The sequence below is a fragment of the Mauremys reevesii genome, linkage group 14 (genome assembly GCF_016161935.1).
Source record: "Mauremys reevesii isolate NIE-2019 linkage group 14, ASM1616193v1, whole genome shotgun sequence".
NCBI lineage: Eukaryota > Metazoa > Chordata > Testudines > Geoemydidae > Mauremys > Mauremys reevesii.
This window is the reverse complement of record NC_052636.1, coordinates 583,707-610,949: the sequence shown is the minus strand read 5'-3', so window position 1 is coordinate 610,949 and position 27,243 is coordinate 583,707. Positions and strand designations below refer to the sequence as shown.

General features: G+C 59.6%; 1 protein-coding gene and 1 long non-coding RNA gene across 2 annotated transcripts; one reads left to right on the top strand and one right to left on the bottom strand.

Annotated features, from left to right (window-relative positions):
• Positions 1-1,473: 1,473 nt before the first annotated feature.
• Positions 1,474-27,243, bottom strand: LOC120381388 (zinc finger protein 850-like). Its single transcript, XM_039499582.1, has 3 exons — positions 25,611-27,243; positions 14,607-14,611; positions 1,474-2,872 (listed from the first exon to the last, which is right to left on the bottom strand). The coding sequence occupies exons 1-3, from the start codon at positions 27,241-27,243 to the stop codon at positions 1,784-1,786; spliced, it is 2,727 nt and encodes a 908-aa protein (XP_039355516.1). The 3' UTR covers positions 1,474-1,783.
• LOC120381826 lies at positions 17,184-19,211 on the top strand. Its single transcript, XR_005588159.1, has 2 exons — positions 17,184-17,293; positions 18,667-19,211. It is a non-coding gene; the product is annotated as an uncharacterized LOC120381826 (long non-coding RNA).

Genomic DNA, 27,243 nt, shown 5'->3' with positions numbered 1-27,243 from the left:
ATGCAGATTCCCCCCGTCCCGTCAGTGGAAATCGGGTACCCGGGTGGAGGGGAGGGGGACACCCCCCCATCAGCCCCCACCCCCAGAGCAGAAAGCAGGAGGCTCCCAGTCCGGAGTGGCCAGGGGTGACTCCAGGGACAAACAGAGGAGGGGGCCCCCCTGCTCCGGGGGTGTCACCTGGCTCCCACGTCTGGTCGTCCAACAGCCCCCCGCACCTCGGGTCCCTCCCACGCCCCCACGCTGCTGCTCGCCTGCCTCCCGTGCCGCCTCCGTCACCCAGCAAGCCTCTCGGCAGGTCAGCCGGGAATGCACCCCCGCGCCCCCTTGGGTGGGCCGCCCTGGGCGGGGGTCCCTGCAGCCCCCCCCAAAGGCTGAGAACGCTGCATCCCATGACACGTTGAGAGGTGGAGGGACCGATTGTGCAGATAAACTCTGCAGGGCCCAGAACCGTTCTGGAGGGAGGGGACCTCTGAGTCACCCCATCTCCTTCCAGGGTCACAGGAGCCGAAGGACACGTTTCCCCACCCCCCCGCTCCTGCTCCTCTTTGTTTAAAATTAATTTAAATATAATGAAAAAAAACGTTCCAAAAATAATTGCTCCAGCACAACCGGGAGTGATACAAGCTGCATCACTGGTGACGCTAACGGGAACTCTGCAACAGGAGGATGGGAGTGAAGGGGGAGCAGGATTCGGAGTGAAGGGGGCCCAGGGCAGGGGTTAGGGGGCAGGAGGAGAGGTTGGGAGTGAAGGGGGAGCAGGATTCGGAGTGACGGGGGCAGGGCAGGAGGAGAGGTTGGGAATGAAGGGGAGCAGGATTAGTGAAGGGGCAGGCAGGGGTTAGGAGGCAGGAGGTTGGGAGTGAAGGGCAGGCCAGTGAAGGGGGCCCAGGGCAGGGGTTAGGGGCAGGAGAGAGGAGAGCAGGATTAGTGAAGGGGGCCCAGGGTTGAAGGGCAGGAGGAGCGTTGGGAGTGAAGGAGCAGGAGTGAAGGGGCCAGGCAGGGAAGGGGCAGGAGGAGCGTTGGAGTGAAGGGGAGCAGGATTCGGAGTGAAGGGGAGGGCAGGGGTTAGGGGCAGGGGGAGCGGTTGGGAGTGAAGGGGGCGCAGGATTCGGGGTGAAGGGGGCCCAGGCAGGGGTTAGGGGCAGGAGAGGTTGGGAGTGAAGGGGAGCAGGATTGGGGTGAAGGGGGCCCAGGCAGGGTTAGGGGCAGGAGGAGAGGTTGGGAGTGAAGGGGGCAGGATTCGGAGGTGAGGAAGGGCAGGGGTTAGGGGCAGGAGGAGAGGTTGGGAGTGAAGGGGAGCAGGATTCGAGTGAAGGGGGCCCAGGGCAGGGGTTAGGGGCAGGAGGAGAGGTTGGGAGTGAAGGGAGCAGGATTTGGAGAAGGGGGCCAGGCAGGGTAGGGGCAGGGAGAGGTTGGGAGTGAAGGGGGAGCAGGATTGGGGTGAAGGGGGCCCAGGGCAGGGGTTAGGGGGCAGGAGGAGAGGTTGGGAGTGAAGGGGGAGCAGGATTTGGAGTGAAGGGGTATAAATACGATGCTCCCAGCTGTGTGGCAAGAGGGACCCACTCCCATGACTCGTGGGGCAATGGAGTTGATAGAAAGGACAGTCAGGTCCGCGCCGTGACCGGACAAACCGCAAACGGCCCCTCGCCTGGACCGAGCGCGGGATAAACGGAGAGTTCAAGCCGCCGTCACGGTTCCCACGCGGGAATGAGCAAAACCATTACTGAGGTTCAGCTTTGGGCGTGGGTGTTTTTAGAGAAGTCACGAACACATCCACATTCTTTTAGCATTCGGAGGGTGTCTCTGCCGTGTGGATTCTCTGATGCGTAGAAAGTTGTGAGCTCTGAGTGAAGCTTTTCCCACACTCGCGGCATTCATAGGGCCTCTCCCCCGTGTGGATCCTCCGATGTGCGATGAGGTTTGAGCTCTGAGTGAAAGTTTTCCCGCACTCACGGCATCCGTAGGGTTTCTCCCCCGTGTGGATCCTCTGATGCGTGATAAGAGCCGAGTTGTCGGCGAAGCTTTTCCCGCACTCACAGCATTCATAGGGCTTTTCCTTTGTGTGGATCCTCCGATGCGCGATGAGGTTTGAGCTCCGCGTGAAGCTTTTCCCGCACTCGCCGCATCCGTAGGGCTTCTCGGCTGCGTGGATTCTCTGGTGCGCGATGAGGTTTGAGTTCTGAGTGAAGCTTTTCCCGCACTCGCCGCACTCGTAGGGCCTCTCTCCCGTGTGGATCCTCTGATGCGTAGTGAGGTCTGAGCTGCGAGTGAAGCTTTTCCCGCACTCGCAGCATACGTAGGGTCTCTCTCCCGTGTGGATTCGCTGGTGCTGAAGGAAGGCTGAGCTGTCACTGAAGTTTGTCCCACACTCGCAGCATTCATAGGGTCTCTCTCCTGTGTGGACTCTATGGTGCGTAATGAGCGCTGAGCAGACAGCGAAGCTTTTCCCGCACTCGCAGCATTCATAGGGCCTCTCCCCGGTGTGGATTCTCTGGTGCGTAATGAGCGCTGAGCTGGCCGTGAAGCGTTTCCCGCACTCGCAGCACCGATAGGGCTTCTCCCCGGTGTGGATTCTCTGGTGCGTGGTAAGTTCTGAGCTGTGGGTGAATCTTTTCCCGCACTCGCCGCATCGGTAGGGTTTCTCGCCCGTGTGGAGTCTCTGGTGGACAAGAAGGTTTGAGTTGTGAGTGAAGCTTTTCCCGCACTCACCGCACTCGTAGGGTTTCTCCCCCGTGTGGATCCTCTGATGTCTAATGAGGTTTGAGTTCTGAGTGAAGGTTTTCCCGCACTTGCTGCATTCATAAGGTTTCTCACCCGTGTGGATTCTCTGATGTTTAATAAGGGCTGAGCAGCAACTAAAGGTTTTCCCGCACTCACTGCATGTATTTTTTCTCTTTCCTCTGGGGATTTCCTGCTGGGCTGTGGTTTCCTTGAGGTCCTTCTGAGATCCCCAACAGTAAATTAATTTACCCACTTTCTCCCCTGGCTGGTTTCCCTGCTCTCTCTCTGGACTGTGCTGAATCTCACAGGAGTTTCCCTGCTCGTGACTCCTGGACACATTCTCTTCCGATCTTTGCGATAACGCTCCGAGTTTATCCACTCGCTCAGCGTCTTCCTGCTGAGGCGTCTGCTCCTTCGTCTCGCGTGGCATCGCGTCACCTGCTGGGACAGAGAGAGAAACCTCAAGCGGGGATGGAATAGGGAAGAGCAAACCAAAAAATGTGCTGGAGAGAGGTCAAATAAAAATAAAAATCTCTCCCCAAATGGGAGAGATTAATTCAGCCTTCACATCGCATCCAAATTCTCAGCGGGAAGGGAGCAAGCTAATGCCGGGTGTCAGCTACAATCTGTCGGAAGCCGTGTGCTCTCTCTGCACTGAGGCCACCACATCTGCTGGGACAATCCTGAATGAAGAGAGCTCCCAAGGTCATTGTAGGGGATCCCAGATGTTTATTTCAGCCACTGACAGATTCTGAGGTGGTTTAATGCGTCTTTGTCTGTGCAGGGAGCTCTCAGGATCTCTCTTTCCTCTGAACCCAAGATTCCACCACCTCCCCAGGGAACCCATTCCCGTGCCGACAATCATTCCTGACACGTCTGCAGTGTTTGCACGTGTCCTGCATCCATACACCACGCAATGATATCGACCAACATTATCTCATTAGCTTTCTACCAATATCCTTGGCTAGGGACACGCTACAGTTGATGTCAGGGGGTTGAATAAGCCGCCCCCCCGGGTGAGGTAAGTTACAGCACCCTAAGCCCCGGTGTGGACAGGGCTATGTCGGGGGAGAACTTCTATCAGATACAACCAACCCTCTGGCCCTCTTGCACTGGGACGCTGTGATGGTCACGGACGTCACCAAGAAAGCGCATGTCTGTGCCGGGGAACGGGTGGTCGTGGGGCTGGGGAAACAGAATCAAAACCAGTGAGAAGGGAAGACGTGTGCGTACGGCGGAGGGGTAGGCCGGGGATAAGACGTTTCTTTTCTTTAGGCGAGACCCGACCCCCAGGTTTACCTGAGCAAAGAGAAGATGTGTGACATTGTGCTGTTCCCGCAGTGTTGTGTAGCAGGGGAGGGCAGAGGGCTGGTGTGTGTGTCACTGGCATGTGGGGTGATGCTGAAACAGGGCAGCGTAATGGTTACACTGTAGGGGTGACACGAACCTTATTTCGTCATTTCCCCTTCCAAGATCCGAGGGGACGGGACTCCTTACCCAGCGAGGTCACAGTCTCATAGTTCTCCTGCATGACATCCCTGTAGAGGGCTCTCTGAGTGGGGTCCAGCAGAGCCCCCTCTCCCCTGGTGAAATACACAGCCACCTCCTCGAAGGTCACCGGCCCCTGAAAGAGCAAGAGTCCAACACTCAGGACCTGCTGCCCCACTCACAGCCCCACTGTTCCTGGGGGAGAGGAGCCCATCAAATGGAAGCTCTGGGTGGATCACAGTCAACAGAGTCCCACCCCCACCCTGCTCAGCGTATCCAGCAAATACCAGGGTGAGGGGACGAAGCGAGAGCCCCTTATCTCTCCCAGCAGATCCATCACACACCTACCAGCCATCGACTGATACAGGAGATGGAGCCCCTAGCAGGGTCCAGGGAGAGCTCCCTGGTAGGAAGCCCAATAACCTCCTCATTGTGAGGCGCGGGATATGAAGGGAGAGGCAGCTCCAATAAGCCTGACTCATGGGTGCCCCCTTCATATCTCACAGCAGCCGCTGGTTAGTGAGCTCAGGCTCCAGCACTGGGAGTCTGGTCAGTTTGACTAGCTCCATGTAGGTGGGCTAGTTTCTTTCTTCACAAATTAGGGCATTTCCACCTCCGAACCTCCTGGGTCTGTGCCTAGAATCTAGGGCACTTATTAAATAACTCCCAGCAGGTTTGCCACACCGTGGCCTCCTCCTTTCCCCACCCTGTGCATTTCCTGCCCCGCTCCAACCTCCAGACCAGACTGTGCAAACCTTCCCATCTCCGGTGTATTTGCTCTCCCTCTCCTCCAGCAGGAACCCACCAGCAACCCCCCAATAATCTCTACCTGAACTGGCTCCTCGGCAGCCACTTCTCTCCCCTGTCCCATGGGAGGCCGGGATCAGCTGGAGCGAAACATGGACGTCATTCTGCAGCCTGTCTGGGGGAGAAGGGCAGTTGTCGGTGTTTCAGAACAGACTTTAGTTCATTTCACATCACGATTCCCCCAGGCCCTTTCCCTGCAGACAGACACCCTAGATTCTGCCATGCTGGGAAATGCTCAATCTGTTTATTACAATGTAGACCTGGCCCCTCCTGCCAGGCTAAGCCCAGACACATTTTTAACCTCCCTTCTCCCTCCCCTCACCCCATAACAAAGTCTCCGAACACAAGGCTAGAAAAGAGCAGAACCAAAGGAGTCACTGTGGGGGATTCCCTCGGACACTGACCCCACGGCAGCCACACCCCAGCAGGGGGAATATGGAGTCAGGAACTGGCTTTCCCTCTGTTTGATCCTTGTTTTGTTCACTGGAAAGTGGTTCTGCCCAGGGATGCAGCAATACATGTGTCTGGGTGGACTAGAGAGCTGGAAATCTCTCCCTCCTCATTTCTCCCACTGCCCCTTTCAGTCTCTACTTCCCCGTCCTCTCTCCCTGCCCCTCTGGCTGGGACAGTCCCATTCCTGGGGGCTTTGCTCTCCCAAGGCTGGATTGCTCCTGCGATTGCTGATGGGAGGAGAAACGAGGAGGGGCTGTTTGTGCAGCGTCACTTTCATGCCAGTCCCCAGAATTTTCCCCACAGAACCGGAAGCTCGTACAGTTTTCCAGAGAGAAGAGAAGCAAAATCTGCTCGTGGTTTCACCTCTCAGTGTCTGATAAGTGGATAGAAAGTTACCACCCGCCTCTGCCGGCCACTCACACAGGCAGAGGGAGCCCTGGGGGGGTGCTGCTTTAACAGGGGAATGAAAGGCCAAAATAGTGAAGACACGTCCATGGCCTCTCACTAGCAAATAATGGCCACCGTGGATCCACCCCAGAGGTGGCTGCATCTTAGCACTGCGGGAAGCAACCCCTCAGAGAAACCATTTGCCATGGGGTTTGGGATATTTCTGGACCCACACTGCACTCAGAGTGACCTCCTCATCCCGTGCCAGCTGGAGAAAAGAAAAGGGTCCAGCCAACTCTCCCGCTACCAGCCGGGACCCACTGATCCCCCGAACAGGGGGAGGCCTCTGGCTTTGACGGGTATTAAAGATGTGGCTGGTCCCTCTCATTGGCAAAGCTTTTAACAGGGCAAAATGAGTAATAGACACCTAGAGAAAAGTGGGGCAAAGGTTTAGGGAATTTTATATCAAAATTTGCAGAGAAAACGGGTCACAAACTCCGTATTTGATCACGTGAGTGAAAAACAACCAAGATCGGAGGAGATTTTATGTTGCTGTTAAATAACTAGTTGGAAAAGGGGGATGGTTGGACTGGATTTTATGTGACTGTCCAATGCATAAACAGAAAGTGACTGTTCCCCCCCACTGCCACCATTCACATGGGTCGCAGGGAGCCCTTGGGGGACCAGTTTTAAGGGGGCCGGGGAGGGGGAGCTGGAAGGTCCCTGGATGAGGGAAGGGGGCAGCAGGGGGGATGGGCAGGTGGCTGGGGGCGACTGTTGGCCGTTCGGGGGATGGTGTAATGGGGTCTGGGCCGTCCCCATGGGGGACACGTGCTCCCCCCTTCCCTGCCCTGGCAGAGACCAGCCCCCCATCCCCAGCCCAGAGGCAGCCGGGTCTCAGGGCTCCCCCCAAACTGACCCCTTTGGGGGGACGACTCAGGGTGACAATTCCCCCCCCCCCCGGGGCCCAGGACAAATCGCTGCAGATACAATGGGTGGGGACCCCCCCCAATCAGAGGAGATTTGAGGATTACGGTGATAACAGGGGGGAACCGGGGGAGACCAGAGAGCTGATGGTCGGAGGGGAACTGGGGGGGGGGAATCTCCCCGGATTTTACAGCCACGTGTGATAAAAGGGGCAGAACTAGAGAGAATCTGGATCGGGGGGTGCGAGGCAAGTGGGACAACCAGGGACAGGATCCAATTATCCCCCCCCTTCCCCCGGGGAATTTCCAACCTGCCCCACGGCCCCTCCCCTCCCGACCCCCCCACAGCAAAGGGGGACCCCCCCACCCCGGTGTCTCTCCCCACCTGGATGCCAGCTGCGGGCTCTGTTCCCCCGGCTCCTGCCTCCTTCCTCCCGGCACCCCCCGCTCCCGGCTGCTCCAGCCCCTTCCTGTGCCTGCAAACCCCCCCGCCGCCCCCGGGCTGCGCCGCTCAGAGCCGGCCGGGCCGCGATCGCTGGAGCCGGGGGGAGCCGGGGCGAGACACCTCCCAGCTCCTCCCCGGGAGCTGCCGGCCAGAGGCATGGGAGGGTCCGGGCTGTTTGCAAGTCCTGGGCTGGGGCGGGGCGCCCGGACTCCTGGGTTCTCTCCCCGGCTCTGGGAGGAGTGGGGCTGGTGGGTTAGAGCAGGGGCAGGGGGGCAGCCAGGACTCCTGGGTTCTCCCCAGCTCTGGGAGGAGTGGGGCTGGTGGGTTAGAGCAGGGGGCAGGAGCCAGGACTCCTGGGTTCTCCCCAGCTCTGGGAGGAGGGGGCTGGTGGGTTGGAGCAGGGAGGCTGGGAGCCAGGACGCCTGGGTTCTCCCCCGGCTCTGGGAGGAGGGGAGGGGGGCTGGTGGGTTGGAGCAGGGGGGGCTGGGAGCCAGGACGCCTGGGTTCTCTCCCCGGCTCTGGGAGGGGAGTGGGGCTGGTGGGTTGGAGCAGGGGGGGCTGGGAGCCAGGACTCCTGGGTTCTCCCCCCAGCTCTGGGAGGGGAGGGGGGCTGGTGGGTTGGAGCAGGTGGGGCTGGGAGCCAGGACGCCTGGGTTCTCTCCCCAGCTCTGGGAGGGGAGTGGGGGCTGGTGGGTTAGAGCAGGGGGGGCTGGGAGCCAGGACTCCTGGGTTCTCTCCCCAGCTCTGGGAGGGGAGTGGGGGCTGGTGGGTGAGAGCAGGGGGGGCTGGGAGCCAGGACTCCGGGGTTCTCCCCCCAGCTCTGGGAGGGGCGGGGGGCTGGTGGGTTGGAGCAGGGGAGGCTGGGAGCCAGGACGCCTGGGTTCTCCCGGCTCTGGGAGGAGGGGGCTGGTGGGTTGGAGCAGGGGCTGGGAGCCAGGACGCCTGGGTTCTCTCCCAGCTCTGGGAGGAGTGGGGCTGGTGGGTTCGAGCAGGGGGGGCTGGGAGCCAGGACTCCGGGGTTCTCTCCCCGGTGCTGGGAGGGGAGTGGGGGCTGGTGGTTAGTGCAGGGGGGCGGGGAGCCAGGACTCCTGGGTTCTCTCCCCGGCGCTGGGAGGGGAGTGGGGGCTGGTGGTTAGAGCAGGGGGGGCTGGGAGCCAGGACTCCGGGGTTCTCTCCCCGGCGCTGGGAGGGGAGTGGGGGCTGGTGGTTAGAGCAGGGGAGGCTGGGAGCCAGGACTCCTGGGTTCTCTCCCCGGCGCTGGGAGGGGAGTGGGGGCTGGTGGTTAGAGCAGGGGGGGCTGGGAGCCAGGACTCCTGGGTTCTCTCCCCAGCTGCCTGTCAGGGAGGGTGCCTAGCTGGCATTGTCTCTCTCATCCCCTTTAATCTTGCTAAGAAATCTGGAGCAGGGTCCCCTGCGGAGGGGAGGCTAGGAGGACCCATCGCCCCCTGCTCCCGATCTGCCCTGTGCCTGCTGCAAGGACAGGAAAGGAACAGGAGGGACCTAGAGGCCACCCCGGGCATCAAGCCAGGCCAGGCCTCAGCTGATTCCTGGGATCTCTCCTTGGCTCTGGGGTGGGAGTGGGGTCTAGTGGTTAGAGCAGGGGCTGGGGGACTGGGAGCCAGAATGCCTGGGTGTCACGGAGTGTGGGGGAGTCCGGCCCTGCACCCCTCTTCCTGGTACCCACAGTGACTCTCAGCCAGCCAGTAAAACAGAAGGTTTATTGAACAACAGGAACGCAGGATACAGCCCAGCTTGTGTGCAGAGCCAGGACCCCTCAATCTGGCCTTTCTGGGGGTTCAGGGTACTTGGATCCCAGCCTAGGATCCCCTGAAATCCACCTCCCAGCTCCCAAAACCGAGGAATGCCTCCACTCCCCCGTTCCCTTTTGTCTACCTCCAGCCAGAGGTGAGACCTCCCCTCCCCCAGGCCAGGCTCATGTTACAGCTGCATACCTGTCTCTGCCTACCACACACACAGACAGTCCCTGCTTCTTCACACCTCTCCCCCCTCCGAGACTGAACTGAGCGGGGTCACTGCCCAGTGACCCGGGGAAGTTCGGGGCCCCCTCTCCGGGACAGCGCGTCCGCTATCAGGTTGGCACTTCCCTTCACGTGGACCACGTCCATGTCATAGTCCTGCAGGAGCAGGCTCCACCTCAGGAGCTTGGCGTTGGCTCCTTTCATCTGGTGCAGCCAGGTCGGGGGAGAGTGGTCGGTGTACACGGTGAAGTGGCGCCCAAAGAGATATGGCTCTAGTTTCTTAAGGGCCCACACCATGGCCAGGCATTCCTTCTCGATGGCTGCGTAGTTCTGCTCCCGGGGTAGCAACTTCTTGCTCAGGTACACGATGGGGTGTCTGTCCCCCTTTTCATCCTCCTGCATCAACACCGCCCCCAGGCCCGTGTCTGAGGCGTCGGTGAACACCATAAAGGGCTTGTCAAAATCTGGGTTTGCCAGAACTGGGCCTCTGAGCAGAGCCTCCTTCAGCGCCTGGAGAGCCTGCTGGCACTGCTCGGTCCAGACCACCTTGTCTGGCTTCCCCTTCTTGCACAGCTCAGTGATGGGGGCGGCTATGGCGCTAAAGTGGGGCACGAACCTTCGATAGTACCCCGCCATCCCGATAAAGGCCTGGACCTGCTTTTTGGTCTGGGGAGCGGGCCAGTCTCTGATCACCTCCACCTTGGCTGGTTCCGGCTTTAGGCAGCCGCTCCCCACCCGATGGCCCAGGTAAGATACCTCAGCCATCCCCACCTTGCACTTCTCAGCCTTGACGGTTAGCCCAGCCTCCCGGAGTCGGTCCAGCACTTGTCTAACCTGGGACACGTGGTCCTTCCAGGTCTGGCTGAAGACGCAGATGTCATCAATATACGCCACGGCAAAACTCTCCATCCCCCTCAGTAGCTGATCCACCAGGCGCTGGAAGGTGGCCGGCGCTCCCTTGAGGCCGAAGGGCAGGGTCAGAAACTCATAGAGCCCCAGGGGAGTGATGAAGGCCGATTTCAGCCTGGCATCTGCGTCCAGCGGCACTTGCCAGTAGCCCTTTGTAAGATCCATGGTGGTGAGGTACCGAGCGCCTCCCAGCTTGTCCAGGAGCTCGTCAGGCCTTGGCATGGGGTAGGCATCAGATACGGTGATGGCATTGAGCTTTCGATAGTCCACGCAGAACCGGATCGACCCGTCCTTCTTGGGGACCAGCACCACTGGGGAGGCCCAGGGGCTGGCGGACGGCTGGATCACCCCTAAAGCCAGCATGTCCCTGACCTCCCTTTCCAGATCCTGGGCAGTCTTCCCGGTAACCCGAAAAGGGGAGCAGCGTATCGGGGGGTGTGCCCCAGTCTCTACCCGGTGGACGGTCAAGTTAGTGCGCCCAGGCTGGTTGGAAAACAACTGTCGGTGCAGATGCAGCACCCCTCTGATCTCAGCCTGCTGAGCCGGGGTCAGCTGATCAGAGAGGGGAATCGCCTCCAGGGGGGAACCAGCCTTTGTCCCTGGGAATAGGTCCACTAAAGGGTCATCCCCCGGCTCCTCCCAGTGGCCACACACGGCCAACACCATATTCCCTCGGTCATAATATGGCTTCATCATATTCACATGGTACACCCGGCGGTGGTGAGCCCGGTTCGACAGCTCCACCACATAGTTTACCTCATTTAGTTGCTTGACAACCTTGAAGGGCCCTTCCCAGGCAGCCTGGAGTTTGTTTTTCTTCACGGGGATGAGAACCATCACTTGATCCCCGGTGGCGAAGGCGCGGGCCCGCGCCGTGCGGTCGTACCAGACCTTCTGCTTCCTCTGGGCTCGGGCCAGATTCTCCCTGGCCAGGCCCATGAGCTCGGTAAGTCTTTCCCGGAAGGTCAGGACATACTCCACCACTGACTCGCCATCGGGAGCGGCCTTCCCCTCCCATTCGTCTCTCATCAGGTCCAGGGGCCCCCTTACCCGCCTTCCATATAACAGTTCGAAAGGCGAAAACCCAGTAGTCTCCTGGGGTACCTCCCTGTACGCAAACAGCAGGTGAGGTAAGTACTTGTCCCAGTCCTGTGGGTGCTGGTGCATGAATGTTTTTAGCATCATCTTTAGCGTCCCGTTGAACCTCTCCACCAGCCCGTTGGTCTGGGGGTGGTATGCTGAGGCCCAGCTGGGTCGGACCCCACATTTCTTCCACAGGGACTGGAGCAGGGTCGACATGAAGTTGGACCCCTGGTCCGTTAAGACTTCCTGGGGGAATCCCACCCGGCTGAAAATGGTCAGCAGCGCATCCGCCACGGTGTCTGCTTCGGTAGAGGACAAGGCCACCGCCTCGGGGTAGCGAGTGGCAAAATCTACCACCACCAGGATGTATTTTTTCCCTGACCGGGTCGCCTTGCTGAGAGGCCCCACCATGTCTATGGCCACCTTCTGGAAAGGCTCTTCTATGATGGGCAAAGGCCTCAGAGCTGCTTTCCCCTTGTCCCGGGCCTTCCCCACCCGCTGGCAGGGGTCACAGGATTGGCAGTACTGCCGGACATGGGTAAAGACCCCAGGCCAGTAAAAGTTCTGTAGCAGCCTCTGCCTGGTGCGCCGGATTCCCTGGTGCCCTGCGAGGGGGATGTCATGGGCCAGGTACAGCAGCTTGTGGCGAAACTTCTGGGGAACCACCAGCTGCCTCCTAATCCCCCATGACTCCACTTCCCCGGGAGCCCATTCCGGTACAGGAACCCCTTCTCCCACAGGAACCTCTCCTTGCAACCTCTCCTCATGGTCTGCGCTGCATTGAGGTCGGCCCGGTCCCTGGGCTTCTGCAAGGAGGGATCCTTCTGCACCTCGGCCTGGAACTCAGCAGCTGGGGCAGGGATGGGGATCTGCTCTCTCTCACCGGCTGGGTCTGAGGCCGCAGCCTCTCTGGGTCGTGTCTCTGGGCGTTCCCTCCCCGCTGGGCACTCGGGCAGAGTACTTTCCCCGTTGTCAGGGTGCAGAGCCCTGCGCCGACTCTGACTACGGGTCACAATCAGGGTACCCCGGGTCTTGCCGGGCCAGGTCTCGAGTCCCCATCAGCACCTCTGTGGGCAAATGGGGGTGCACTCCCACATCCTTGGGGCCCTCCTTGACCCCCCACTTCAGGTGCACCCTCGCCACAGGCACCTTGAATGGGGTCCCGCTCACGCCCATCAGGGACAGGTAGGTATCAGGCACCATCCGATTGCGGCCCACCACCTCGGGCCGGGCCAGCGTCACCTCTGCGCCGGTGTCCCAGTACCCAGTGACCTTCTTCCCATCCACCTCCAGGGGAACAAGGCACTTGCTCCGGAGGGGCAGCCCCGTGGCCACCCTGTAGCAGCCCCTTGGGACCGGAGCATCCAGCCCCCCAGAGGCGCTGACCGGGGGCCTCCTCCCTCCTCCCCAGGTGGGACGCTGCCAGCCCCCCTCTCTTGGGCAGGTTGCCCTCATCCAGTGGGTCTGTACCCAGTCAACCCTCTGCGGGTTGGGTCTGCTCGGTCTGTCTCTGAGCTTGGGGCACTGGGCCCGTATGTGGCCTTGCTGGCCACAGTGGAAGCAGCCCATGTCTCGTGGGTCCCCTCGCGGGGGTCGGGTGGACCTGACGCTGGACGTTCCCCTTTTGTGGGGGTTCTCCATAGGGCCCCGCTGGGAGGTCCCATGGTGACTCTCTCTCTGCGTGGAGGCAGATCTGCTCCCTCGAGACTCCTCCCTGCCATCCCCTGCCCGACTGTCCAGGTATTGGTCGGCCAGCCGGCCTGCATGCTGCGGGTTCTCCGGCTTCTGGTCCATCAGCCACTGCTTCAGGTCAGCTGGGCACTGATCATACAGGTGCTCCAGTACGACTAGGTCAAGCAGGTCCTCTCTGGTTTGGGCCCCAGCCGTCCACTTGCGGGCGTACCCCTGCGCCCGGTTGACCAGTTGCAGGTATGTGACCTCCCGGGTCTTACGTTGACCCCGGAACCTCTTCCGGTACATCTCCGGGGTCAGCCCAAACTCGCGGAGCAGGGCCTCTTTGAACAGGTTGTAGTCCCGCGCCTCCTCCCCTCTCATTCGGCTGTACACCTCCACGGCGGTGGAGTCCAGTAAGGGGGTGAGGCGCCGGATCCTGTCTGCGGGGTCAACCTGGTGCAGCGCGCAGGCGTTCTCAAAGGCCGTCAGGAAGGTGTCTATGTCCTCCCCCTCCTTACGCGGGGCCAGGAAGTTCGTATCGAAGCTCTTTGTAGGCTTGGGCCCCCCCTCACTCACCGCAGCCGGGGCCTCCCTGTTGTTCAGTTGGGCCATGGCCAGCTCATGTCTGCGCTGCTCCTCCTTATCTCTCGCCTCGAATTCACGCTGCTTCTCCTTCTCTCTCGCCTCGAATTCACGCTGCTGTTGCTTCTCCTTCTCTCTCGCCTCGTATTCACGCTGGCTTTGTCTTTCCTCATATGCCCTCAGCTCCTTACGCTCCTCCATCTCCATCCGTTTGATCTCTCTCTCCAACTCCAGCCGCCTGAGTTCCACGGAGGCCGAGCGTCGCCGGGACGATCCCCTGCTGGTCGGGGGGGTCACGGTGCCCTCCGTAGCTGGGCTCCTCCTCCCCCTCCCCCTAGGCCTAGGGGTGGGGGGTCTCGAGGAGTCCTCATCCGCCGACTGGCCACTCCCAGCGGGTCCAGACACTGGTGCCTGCGCTGCATCTGCCCGGCTGCTTCCCTCAGAGACAGGGACCGGTTCATTCCTGCGATCTCTCTCCTCCAGCCGGGCAATCAGCTGGGCCTTGGTGAGCTTCCCATGGCGCAGCCCCCCCTGCTTGCACAGCTCCACCAGCTCACACTTACGCTTCTGGGAATACATCTTCCTGCTGGCCGCTCGCAGGCCGGGGTGCTCGCCGCTCCCCACGGGTTCCAGGGGGACCCCTAGTGTGCCAGTCCTTGAGGTCACCACCTCTCTGCCAGGGTCGAGCTGCAGACTCCTCCGCCCCTGGGATCGCTCGCTGTGATCCCCCGGGGGACCCTGTTACTGCAAAGTCCTGCTCTCTGGCCACACTCTCCCAGGGGTGAATCGCCCCTTCGTTTTACTGCTCCCCAGTCACTTACTGCAGGAAGCGCCGTCCACGGGGTGCTGCTGATCCCACCGCTGCCACCAGTTGTCACGGAGTGTGGGGGAGTCCGGCCCTGCACCCCTCTTCCTGGTACCCACAGTGACTCTCAGCCAGCCAGTAAAACAGAAGGTTTATTGAACAACAGGAACGCAGGATACAGCCCAGCTTGTGTGCAGAGCCAGGACCCCTCAATCTGGCCTTTCTGGGGGTTCAGGGTACTTGGATCCCAGCCTAGGATCCCCTGAAATCCACCTCCCAGCTCCCAAAACCGAGGAATGCCTCCACTCCCCCGTTCCCTTTTGTCTACCTCCAGCCAGAGGTGAGACCTCCCCTCCCCCAGGCCAGGCTCATGTTACAGCTGCATACCTGTCTCTGCCTACCACACACACAGACAGTCCCTGCTTCTTCACACCGGTTCTAATCCTTGGTGTCTCACTCTGGGGGATGTTTGCCCCTCTGTGCCTCAGTTTCCCGAGTAACCTGACGGTGCTCACTGCTTCTCCTGGGGTTGTGGGGAAAGCTGGGAAGCCGGGGGGGGGGATCCTCCCACCTCCCCCACCGTGGTTCTTCCCGATCCCTGTTGCGGTGAGGTGGCTGCCACAAGCTGGATGGCCCTGATCCGGCTGGAGGCCAGCGTGTGCTCGCGGGGTCCCGTGGCAGGGAGTTCCCCAGGCTCGTGGCACCACAGATCCAGATCGACGCCGCCAGTCCCGAGTCCCCGTCCTCCCCTGTGCGGGCGCAGAGACCCTCCTGCCTGACATCAGGGGCCCAGAGGCCCCAATGGCCAGGGGGGTGGGTGACCTGAGGGGGGTGACTGGCTGTGGCCAGGGGATGCCGGGAGTCCAGCACCAGCTGATTAGTGAGGAGGAGTGTGGCCGGAAGCAGCCCCCCCGGGCCCCGTCCCCTGATACCTCCCTATCCAGAGACCCCCTGGGACCCTCACTCATGGACCCCTGCCAGCCTGGGCCGCCCCCAGGACCCCCGCCATCCCACCTGCCTGGTAACCTCCCACCAGACCTTCACTGCCTGTCCGGGACCTCCGAAGGGACAGTCCCTCCCTGCCTGCCTGAGGCCCCGCTCCTGCCCCCCAGCGGGACCCCACACCCCCCCTGCCTAGGATCCCCTGACCCAGACCCAGGGACCACCCCCCCCCCCAGCTCCAGACTCTGGGCGTGGCAGGGACCCTGCAGCCAGAGGGGGAAAAGCCCAGACAGACCCCGTGCCAGAGCATCCTCCAGCCCCCTGGCCCCAGCCCCTGTAGAAACCCAGCAGCAAAACCAGGGGCCAGTGATATAACTTCCATCATTTTTTCACATCTTTACTACACTGAGCTGAATAATCTGCCTCTATTCGATTGGGGGGCTTGGCTCCCCCCAGTGCTCTCGGCACAGTCCCCATTCCCTAACCCTGGGAGGAGTTTAGGAGAGCGGGAACGGGCCACTCCGCGGTTCGCCTGGGGGCTACGGAGCGGATCCATGTGGCCTGCACCCCACACTGCCGAGGACGGGGAAACTCCCCAGGTTCCTGCCAATCTGATTTGGGGGGAAATTTGCCCGACCTATGGGGATGGATTAGACCCTGAGCACGGAGCAGTCACGCCCCGCAGCTCCCGTAAATATTTCTACGGCCAGAGTCACCGCTTGGCTGACCCGTGCGAGACAAGTTCAGTGTCCCGTGCCACCATCCTTCCTAATGTAACGGCTCCTTTCCTGGGTGGTACTTGCCAGCATGTTAGTGCCACTGCCCGGCCCTGAGTGAAGAAGCCAGTTCTTCCCGCAAAGAAGGAAATCGGGGTCGGTCCCGGGGCCGGTTTTGTTCCACATCATTAACGATCTGGGGGACGGCGTGGCCTGCACCCGCCGCAAGTTTGCAGATGACACTAAACTGTGGGGAGTGGTAGCACAATTACAGCTGGGGAAGGGGGTCAGGTCTGGGAGGGGGGATTTGGGGGTGCCCCTGTGGGGGTGGGGGAGACCCCAGCACAATTACAGCTGGGGAAGTGGGACCGGTCTGGGAGGGGGGATTTGGGGGCGCCCCTGTGGGGGTGGGGAGACCCCAGCACAATTACAGCTGGGGAAGGGGTGTCAGGTCTGGGAAGGGGGATTTGGGGGCGCCCCTGTGGGGGTGGGGGAGACCCCAGCACAATTACAGCGGGCGAGGGGGTCAGGTCTGGGAGGGGATTTGGGGCACCCCGTGGGGGTGGGAGAACCCAGCACAATTACAGCGGGAGAGGGGGTCAGGTCCGGAGGGGGATTTGGGGGCGCCCCGGGGGGGAGACCCCAGCACAATTACAGCGGGGGAGGGGGAGTCAGGTCTGGGAGGGGGGATTTGGGGGCGCCCCTGTGGGGGTGGGGAGACCCCAGCACAATTACAGCGGGCGAGGGGGGTCAGGTCTGGGAGGGGGGATTTGGGGGTGCCCCTGTGGGAGTGGGGGAGACCCCAGAACAATTACAGCGGGGGAGGGGAGTCAGGTCACGGAGGGAAATTTGGGGGCGCCCCTGTGGGGGTGGGGAGACCCCAGCCCAGCTACGGCGAGCGAGAGGGGTCAGTTCTCGGCGGTAACGGAGCAAAGGGCGCACGCGGGGGGGGGGAAGCCCCCGGCTGGGGGCGGGGCTGTGGAGCGCGTGACGGCCCGTTGCCGGGCGCGGGGGGAAGGGGAGGGGGCGGTGCCCCTCGTCCCATCTACTCTCCTAGGCGTGAGGTCGCCGGCAGCAGCCCGGAAGTGACGCAGCGCGATACGCGCGGCGTCGCGGGGCTCCCTGGTAGGGGGGTTTCCTTAGGGCGGTTGGAGCAGCGGCGCGAGCCGTGACGTAGCGCTTCCCCTCCCCCTCCCCCTCCCCCTCCCCCGCGCGAGGTCGGGGGATGATTTCCGTTAGGGCGGTTGGAGCAGCGGCGCGAGCCGCGAACGTTGGACCTGGCACGTCATCCTGCCCCACCGAGACTCGCAGCTCCCCCCCTCCCCCGTCACTTGCGGGGCTGGGGGAGGGGCTGTTGCCAGGGGCTCGTGGGGAAGGTGACTGGGAGGCAGGGGTGGCTGTGGCTGCAGGGGAGCAGCGTGTGGGGGATGGGGTGGCTGGGGAGGTGGAGTGTGGGGAAGCAGGGGTGGCTGTGGAGGAAGCAGGGGTGGCTGTGGGGTGTGGGGAAGTGGGGTGGCTGGGGGAAGCGGGGTGGGAGGAAGGGTTGCAGGGGTGACTGTGGAGGGGGAGCAGGGGTGGCTGTGGGGTGTGGGAGCAGGGTGACTGGGGGAAGATGGAGGCAGGGGAAGCAGGATGTGGGGAGCAAGGTGGGGTGGGGAAGTGGGGTGGGAGCAGGGTGGGGAAGTGGGGTGGGGAGCAGGGTGGCTATGAGGGTGGGAAGCGGGGTGGCTGTAGGGGAAGCAGGGGTGGGAGGAAGGGTGGTGGGGTGGCTGTGGGGTGTGGGGAGCAGGGTGACTGGGGAAGTAGGGGTGGGAGGAAGGGTGGCAGGGGTGGCTGTGGAGGAGCAGGGTGGCTGTGGGGTGTGGGAGCAGGGTGGCTGTGGGGAAGGTGGAGGGCAGGGGAAGCAGGATGTGGGGAGCAAGGTGGGGGTAGGGAGGCGGGGTGGGGAGCAGGATGGCTATGAGGGTGGGGCGGGGTGGCTGTAGGGAAGCAGGGGTGGGAGGAAGGCTGGTGGGGTGGCTGTGGGGTGTGGGGAGCAGGGTGACTGGGGAAGTAGGGGTGGGAGGAAGGGTGGCAGGGGTGGCTGTGGAGGAGCAGGGTGGCTGTGGGGTGTGGGGAGCAGGGTGACTGGGGAAGGTGGAGGGCAGGGGAAGCAGGGTAGCGGTGGAGCGTGTGGGGGAGCAGGGTGGGGGTGGAGGATAGAGGGAAGCAGGGTGGAGGTAAAGGGAAGTGGGGTGGCTATGGGGAGGTGGAGGGTGGGGAAGCAGGATGTGGGGAGCAAGGTGGGGGTAGGGAAGCGGGGTGGGGAGTAGGATGGCTATGAGGGTGGGAAGCGGGGTGGCTGTAGGGGAAGCAGGGGTGGGAGGAAGGGTGGTGGGGTGGCTGTGGGGTGTGGGGAGCAGGGTGACTGGGGGAAGTAGGGGTGGGAGGAAGGGTGGCAGGGGTGGCTGTGGAGGGGAGCAGGGTGGCTGTGGGGTGTGGGGAGCAGGGTGACTGGGGGAAGGTGGAGGGCAGGGGAAGCAGGGTAGCTGTGGAGCGTGTGGGAGCAGGGTGGGGTGGAGGATAGAGGAAGCAGGGTGGGGGTAAAGTGGACGTGGGGTGGCTATGGGGGGAGGGGGCGGGTGGGGGAAGCAGGCGGGCTGGTGTGGGGTGGCTGTCAGGGGTGGAAGGTGGGGACGCAGGTGGGGGGAGAAGGGTGGCTGTGGGGGGGGCTGGGGAGGGGGGTTGATACCCGCTGTCGTTCCTGCAGGCGTTAACGCCGAGCACGGCACGGCCTCCATCCCAGCGACTGGAGCAGCGGTTCCCAACCCGCCCGCGAACCCCAGTCACCAGCCCCTCAAGTCTCGCCAACCCCTCCTGAAAACGACCCTTTCCTGGGATTTTCTCCTTCACCTGAGGACGAACGCAGGGAGCTTGGAGAGAGAAACGTTGTTTTTAAGACCTGCTTATTGCACACTCCTATTAGTCATAATGACAGTAGGAGTTTTATTCCATCGTTAAAAGGGCGACACTCTGCCAAGATCTCGCTTTCGGAGCTTGTATCACTGAATAAGCCTGTTACAAGACCAGGCTCCTGTGTTCATCAGGGAGTATCGGCCGTGAAACACTGGGAAGGGATTGACGACGCCGACTCGGCGTTCCCCCTACTCGAGCATTCGGGGCTTGAGCAGGCCGGGCAAACAACGCGCCTCACAACGAAGCTTAGACTTGTTCGTCATCAGCATTTTCTAAACAAGACTCGCTGCCTGTTTCATTTTAAAAACCGCCAGAAATATCCACCTCCCTTTCCGTTTCCTATAAGGAGTCGTGAAGTTTAAATCTCCTCAGTGTGCTAGAGATGCTGGCTTTGAGCTGCTTTGCGAAATGTTACAGGGGGTTCTCGGGGGGGTCCCTAATGACGGACAGAGCTGCCCCTGGGGACATGGGGCCAGCAGCCTCCCAGAACCCCTGAGAGGAGGGGATCGGTGGCAACAGTGCGGGGGAGATCAGGGCTGTGTTGGCAGTAACCCCTGGTATCCCCCCAAATGCAGGGGGACAGCAGAACTGAATTTCAGGGGGGTGCTAGTCAGGCTGGGTGTGGGGATATGGGCTGGGGACCCTCCGAGCTCCCCCCCACCCCCAGGTGTGTGTGGGGCAATGCAGGCACCCTGGATTTGAGGGGGTTGTTGAGGGATTAGGCTGGCAGCAGCGGGGCTGTATCAGTGGGTCCGTGTCAGGTGACTGGTGATGGGGTGACCCCCCCCGTGCAGTGAGACAGTGCCTGAAAGCTGGAGTTGGGGGGTGCAAGGGGATTAGGCTGGGGTGGAGAGCCATGGGGTATTTCTGCCTGTTGGCGTGATCAGAGACGGCTGCAGTTCCTCTCCGGTAACGGAGGTGTCTGAGTTCCAGTGACAACGAGGACACACAGGGGCATGGTTGTTCCCCAGACCGCGGAGGAAACCAGGGCTGCCCTGCACCTTTCACCGCCCGGGAGGCTGCCCCAGGTGTGTTTGTCCCGTCCGAACTGGGCTAGGGGGTTGCCCCCATTCCCATAGGAGTCATGCATGTGGCACAGCTGCCCAGCACCTCCAGAGGCTCACAGGGGTCTCAGGTCCAGCACACAGCCTGGGCAGCAGGGGGCTGGGGCAGCAGTGGGATGTCATGGCTCGTGTACGGGGCCTGTGAGTGGGCAGAGAAGAGAGAGAAACTTCCCCCCCCAGATATAGGGGGAGAATCTGGGATCAGTATTACAGGGTGAACATGAAGCGGTGACCTGCGTGAGCATGGCCATAATAATGGGGGGAGGGATAGCTCAGTGCTTTGAGCATTGGCCTGCTAAACCCAGGGTTGTGAGTTCAATCCTTGAGGGGGCCAGTTAGGGATCTGGGGTTAAAAAATAAAAATCTCTCTGGGGCTTTATCCTGCTTTGAGCAGGGGGTTGGACTAGATGCTCTCCTGAGGTCCCTTCTAACCCTGAGATTCTATGATAAGTCAGGAACTTTTCTGGCCTTTTCCTGTCTTAACATCGGGGTAGGCACTGACCAGCCCACTGGACGCGTATTTTCCAACGGCTCAAAGCTGTTCCTTCTCGCTGGCCAAGAAGGGTGGCCGACAGGATGGAGAAGACAGGATGGAGGGTCCTTCCATTCTCTGAGCTGTGAAGAATGAAAGCATTTCCACCAGGGTTTCCCATTCAGGATTTCTCTCCGACATTCACCGGGGCTGGCCCGATTCACGACAGAGCAGCGGCCGTCCCAGGCGTGTGTAAAGAGCTGCTTAGCGGCGACAGAGACGGTGTTGGTTTTAGTAGGGATGGCTTCCACCCTGGATCTTTCTAAAACAAAGTCAGTGGATTTATACACGATTGAGAAACTTTGGCAGCTAGAAACAACCACATTTCTCAGCACCGACGTTGTTTGCTGCGGGCAATGATTCATCCTGAGCTAACTCAATCAACCCACTTCCAGACCCTTCAATTGCAGCCACAGCTCGCACAAGCTAGGCCGAGGGTGTATTCCTGCAGGAGCATTTTTAGGCAACAATTCATTTTCTCCAGAAATTGTGTCCTTTCCCTTTTTAGCTAGGGGTTGCCCGGCAGAAACATCTTCCTGAGCATCTTTCTGGGTTTCGGTTGAGTCCAGAATGACTTCTGAGACAACTGACGTATCCTCAGTCAGCATAAACACAGATGCTGTACCTCCTGCCTGCTCCGCAGACAGAACCCGAGACATTTTCTCCCCCAACGGTGAAACTGCTTTTCTGACTAGACAAACAGTTTGCACTTCCCTCCCCCGTGTCACAGACACATGGCTGTTCACACACAAACACCGGGAGATTGGAATGGCTTTTTTAACAGGCAAATTGCCACTCCCAAGAGACAGACCTGGGGAGACGGTTTCTCCCTCATACTTGCCGAGCTGAACCTTCGGAGATCCTGTCCACTGGCAATTGGGCTAAGATCCCTGCGTTCCTCACTGTAGCCCTCACAGTGGGTCTTGTCCATACATTGCACTGACGTCGTGATCTGCTGGGGAGAACCAGGCGCCCCTACTGATGGTCAGACTCCCAAAGCCTCCACTCAGAAGAGGGGGCAGGGATCTGGCTTTGACGGGGAGTGGGCGTGGGGGATGCTCTCCGTACCGGGGCAGTGGGTTGTGGGGTAGCTCCCTGCATTAACTCTGGTCTCCGCCTGACCTGAGACAAAGCATTAATCAGGTTGCTGAGGGGCTGGCGATCATCTTTTCCCATAGCCTCCCCTAAATTCACCAGCTCCTTCCAAATCCCGTTCCTAAGGGTCTCCTTGGTCGGCGCGGCCCAGGGTCAGGGGAGGTAGGGGAATTAGGGTTGGGAGGGCGCCTGGCAGAGTGAGGACCGTTATTTGTAAACGTGATCACCTGCACGGGCTCTGAGGGAGTCTTTGTGCTGACTTGACTTTTTAAGACTCCAGTTTCTTGTAGCAGATCTCCCCGTGGTCAGTTTTGTCTGAGAATTTAGTCCTGCATAAATGCTCTGTACTAATTCGCGTCCCTGATAGTGGCAAGTGATGATCCCGTTCTCTTCTGTCTGGGGTAATGAAGCAGAGAAGCCGCCAGCATTTTCTTTCCAATTAGGTGAGTTTCTGGGGCCTCTCCTGGTTTCTGCTCTTCCATTACGTACAGTTTCTTGCGGGAAGACGCAGGCAGTGATCTTTTAAGAGCCCTTCTCATCCATTCCCGGGGCCCAGTGGCAAGAGCCTATGCCTGCGTCCGGAGCATCTGCATCACAAGGAGAGGCGCAGAACAGCCAATTGGGTTAAGTCCATGCCGTCACCATTTGCCAGCCGCGGGCCAGCCACGCGACGGCCGGGTCACGGTTCAGTGGCCCCTGTCTCTCAGCGATAGCCTTGGCTAGGAGCCCACCTTACTACGTCCGCGACCAGCTCTGTTGTGGGGAGATCGGCTCCTGCAATTACGTGTTTAACCTCCCTTGTGGAAACAGAAGCAACATTATGAATTTGTGGCCAATCGGGGTTGAATGGGTTTTGAGGGACAGCAGCAGGGGGTATCTTATTTTCCCAGGGGCCTCCAGATGCCAATCCTCTCTCAACCTTACAGCTCCTACCACCCCCTTATGGGTGCTAAGTTGGGCACGCAATTGGTCTGCTGCTGCCTTTGCTGCCTGCTCTTGCGTCTTCTAACAACTTGTGTGTGTGTTAACTCTTTCCTATGCTGTTCTGCATTCCCGCCTGCCCTGTCTCTCGCCTCTTGTGTATCTCTGGGCACAGTCACCGTGCTGAGCTTTTCTGCGATCAGGTCACACCCGTCTGTCTCGCACTTGTTCAGCCGCTGTTGTAACTGTGCGTTCTCATGCTCCAGGTCCTGCCCTCCCTTTACCATTTCAGCCACGTCCGGCCACGCAGAAAATGATGCCCACGCGGCAGCTGCTTCCTTTGCGCGACCACGTGGCTGAAAGGTCGTGCAGTGTTGTTCAAAGCTCAGCCTAGCTTCGGTCAGGGGAGTGTCACCCTTAAAACACCCCCTCTCCCAGGGGCATTTCCCCTTCTTCATTACCTGTCTCACTAACCTGGTGGTTTTCTCCTGGCTCAAGCGAGCAGCGAAAAGGTCCTTTTCAGCCACCTCCATTTTCTTATTTCACTAATGATCCCCACCAACAGTTCTTTCTAAAACCTTCATTTTTAAGGCACTACTCATAACTCCTTATTGCACAGTCCTGCAGGTATTCGAAGCACGACTCTTAACAGAAGGTTACCAAATAGCCTAGGAGAGACGGAGACCTTGCTAAAGAAGCTTGTTCTGGAAAAGGAACAGAAAGCAGGGCTGTGCCTCAGTTTCCCTACTCCACAGCAAATACTCAACGGTTACCACATGAGTAGGATCACCTGCTGCCCGCGTATCTCCACCAGTTTACCACCAGATGTGGCCGTTCTTTTGGGGTAGGCTCATTGATGAGGGTTGCTCTTCTGAGGGGTGTGTGTGCTGTAATTCTATCAATGTGCTGCTTATGTCACTTGTGTGTTCATATGGCGCACTACTCCTTCCTTCTGCAGGTCCCCTCCCAATGGGGCTACCCTGCAGGAGCTCGGTTCCCCAGGGCACCCCCCCACCCCGCAAGTCTGAGTGGTCTCAATAGGCTGGGTTGAGCAGCACTGTCAGCTGCCCTGCCTCCACGTGCCCCGAGTTTAACACGTCCCTATCCCACTTTCACGTTCCAACTGTACTGGCAGTAACCCACTCGATGAGCAAACCCCACAGTATTTATGGGCACTACAGAGGATTCAGGGGGCCTGGGGTCTTTGGCGGTGGGGCCTGGGGTGGAAGGAACCCCCGCCGCAGGTCTTCGGGGCACTTCAGCAGCAGGTCCCAGAACGGAAGGACCCCCTGCTGCCGAATTGCCACCGAAGACCCGGAACGGAAGAAGCTCCGGGGGCCCGGGCTCCGTGAGAATTTTTTGTGGCTCCCGGAGCGAGTGAAGGACCCTGCTCCAGGGGCCCCAAAAAACTCTCGTGGGGGCCCCTGCGGGGCCTGGGGCAAATTGTCCCTCTTCCCCCCCCCCCCCAGGCAGCCCTGGGGCACTACAGGGATCTTTAGCTTAGGTAGAAGAAGCGTTGCTGCAGAGTGACTGGGGGAAGCTTAAAAACACAAAAGAGTAAAATTCAGAGAGAGAAGCAACCAGCTGAACCATAAAAGTTATTTATTGAATAACAGTGATAACGACACAAGGAGCCTAAAGCAACATAACACGTTATTTAAAGGTTAATACCTACGGGAGAAAGGAAAACAGAGGGAGGGAGGGAGGGAAGGATCTCACCCACTCCATGAGGCTTGAGCTGATCGGGGTTCCCAGGTGATGGTGGTAGCTCGGGGTCCTGAGGGCTGGAGACAGGCAGAGCCCCCGGCACGACCAGTCAGGAGATGGAGTCCCAATGGAACTGAAAATACAACGGTGCAAGGGAGACACTAGATTTGTTTATGGGTAAAGTGACGGCTCAAGGGTTTTCTTTCGGCCAGACAATAGGAGCTGATCACTCTTGGCTCTGGGTGGTGGTTTCTTCCAGGGAGCTCACAATGCAACTAGGCCGCGTTAGTATTTTGGGCATCAATTACAGATTCATTGCTAGAATTGGGCTGATAATTGCTGAGCCGGGTGGGGGCAGGCGTCGGTTCGTTAGCATCCAGAGCAGGGATTCCCATGATGCAGTGCAGCCCTGCTTATTTTGGTCCCAGAGTTCAGTGCGGTTCCCATTCTTGATGCTAATTCCTGTCCCATCTTTCATGCAGATGAGGCTAGGGGAGATGTCTCGGTTCTTCATTCTTGATGCTAACGGAGATGTTTTCATCTCGTCACCTTGTCAGGAGGGCCCGAGGTGCGTCTCCCACCGCCCTTCACTGTTCCCTGCAAGCCTTTTCTCTGATCGGTTTTGGTTCCAACAGAGACTGGTAGGGGTGTGCGGGGGGGTGTCTTTCGTGAGTCAGACAGACTAAATACTGCACCCTGGTTCCCCAAAAAAACAAAGCTGACTGGTATCATCAGGGTATCAATACGATGCTCCCAGTTGTGTGGCAAGAGGTACCCACTCCCATGACTCGTGGGTCAATGGCGTTGATAGAAAGGACAGTCAGGTCCGCGCCGTGACCGGACAAACCGCAAACGGCCCCTCGCCTGGACCAACTGCGGGATAAATGGAGAGTTCAAGCCGCCGTCACGGTTCCCACGCGGGAATGAGCAAAACCATTACTAAGGTTCAGCTTTGGGCGTGGGTATTTTTAGATAAGTCACGAACAGGACACGGGCAATAAACAGAAATTCACGGAAGCCCGTGACCCGTCCTTATCTTTCACTAAGAATACCCCGGCGGTGGGGAACCACAAATGGAGCCCCGCTGGGGGGGTGGCTGTTAGCTGCAGTTCTTGCTCTGGTCCTGTGGGTTGCTCCGGCCTTATGGGCTTACCACTGGCACCGGGATGGGGACGGTTCCTGCTCTGGCCCCGGGGGGGGGGGCACTGCTTCAGCGTCAGGGGCGGGCAGCTGCTGCAACGGAGGTCCATTCCAGTCACAGAATCCATGACCTCTGCGACAGAATTGGATGCTTAATCATAACCAAAAAAAAGTGTTGATCTCTCCCGAGGTTTTTGTGGTGTTTAGCTCCCCTGCAGACTTTCTGATGTGCTGCATCTCACAGGGCTGAGCGATCAGTCAAGCTTTCCCCACGCTCACGGCCTTCGGAGGGTGTCTCTGCCGCGTGCATTGTCTGATGTGTCGAAAGTTGTGAGCTCTGGGTGAAGCTTTTCCCACACTCACAACACTGATAGGGCCGCTCGCCTGTGTGGATTCTCTGATGGTAACGAAGGGCTGAGCTGCTACTATAGCTTTTCCCGCACTCACGGCATCTATAGGGCCTCTCCCCTGTGTGGATTCTCTGATGGTAATGAAGGGCTGAGCTGCCAAGGTAGCTTTTCCCGCACTCACGGCATCTATAGGGCCTCTCTCCTGTGTGGATTCTCTGATGGTGACGAAGGGCTGAGCTGCTAATGTAGCTTTTCCCGCACTCACGGCATCTATAGGGCCGCTCCCCTGTGTGCATTCTCTGATGTTCACAAAACTGTGAGCTGCTAGCGAAGCTCTTCCCACACTCCCGGCATTCGTAGGGCTTCTCTCCTGTGTGGGTTTTCTGATGTTTAGAAAGGGCTGAGCTGCTAGCGAAGCTCTTCCCACACTCCCGGCATTCGTAGGGCTTCTCTCCTGTGTGGGTTTTCTGATGTGTAGAAAGGTTTGAGCTGCTAGTGAAGCATTTCCCACACTCAAGGCATTCATAGGGCCTCTCCCCTGTGTGGATTCTCCAATGTACAATGAGGGCTGAGCTGTGAGCGAAGCTTTTCCCGCACTCAAGGCATTCATACGGTTTCTCCCCTGTGTGGGTTCGCTGATGGTTAACAAGGCCTGATCGGTTAGTGAAGTCTTTCCCGCACTCAAAGCATCCGTAGGGCTTTTCCTTCGTGTGGATTAGCTGATGCGTAGGGAGGCTCGAGCGCTGAGTGAAGCCTCTCCCGCACTCACCACACTTGTAAGGTTTCTCCTCCGTGTGGATTCTCTGATGCTGAATGAAGTTTGAGCTGTGAGCGAAGGTTTTCCCGCACTCGCTGCATTTGTAGGGCCTGTCCCCTGTGTGGATTCTCTGGTGCGTAGTCAGGACTGAGCTCTGAGCGAAGGTTTTCCCGCATTCGTGGCAAACATGGATTCTCTGATGTTGAAGAAAGGCCGAGCTGCCACTGAAATTTGTCCCACACTCGCTGCATTCACAGGGTCTCTCTCTTGTGTGGATTCTCTGATGCATCGTCAGGTCTGAGCTCCGAGCGAAGGTTTTCCCACACTCGCCGCATTCATAGGGTCTCTCACCCGTGTGGTTTCTGTGATGCACTGTAAGTTCTGAGCTCCGAGCGAAGGTTTTCCCACACTCGCCGCATTCGTAGGGTTTCTCTCCCGTGTGGATTCTGTGATGCACTGTAAGTGCTGAGCTCTGAGTGAATCTTTGCCCGCACTCGCTGCATTCATAGGGTCTCTCACCCGTGTGGCTTCTGTGATGCGCTGTAAGTTCTGAGCTCTGAGCGAATCTTTTCCCGCACTCGCCGCATTCGTAGGGTTTCTCCCCCGTGTGGATCCTCCAATGAGTAGTGAGGTTTGAGTTCTGAGCGAAGGTTTTCCCACACTCGCTGCATTCATAAGGCTTCTCACCGGTGTGGATTCTCTGATGTCTAATAAGGGCTGAGCAGCAACTTAAGGTTTTCCCGCACTCACTGCATGTATTTTTTCTCTTTCCCCTGGGGATTTCCTGCTGGGCTGTAGTTTCCAT

What these genes read in the sequence shown, in the direction of transcription:
- LOC120381388 (XM_039499582.1), bottom strand. Translation starts at nt 27,243, where the DNA reads ATGGAAACTACAGCCCAGCAGGAAATCCCCAGGGGAAAGAGAAAAAAT.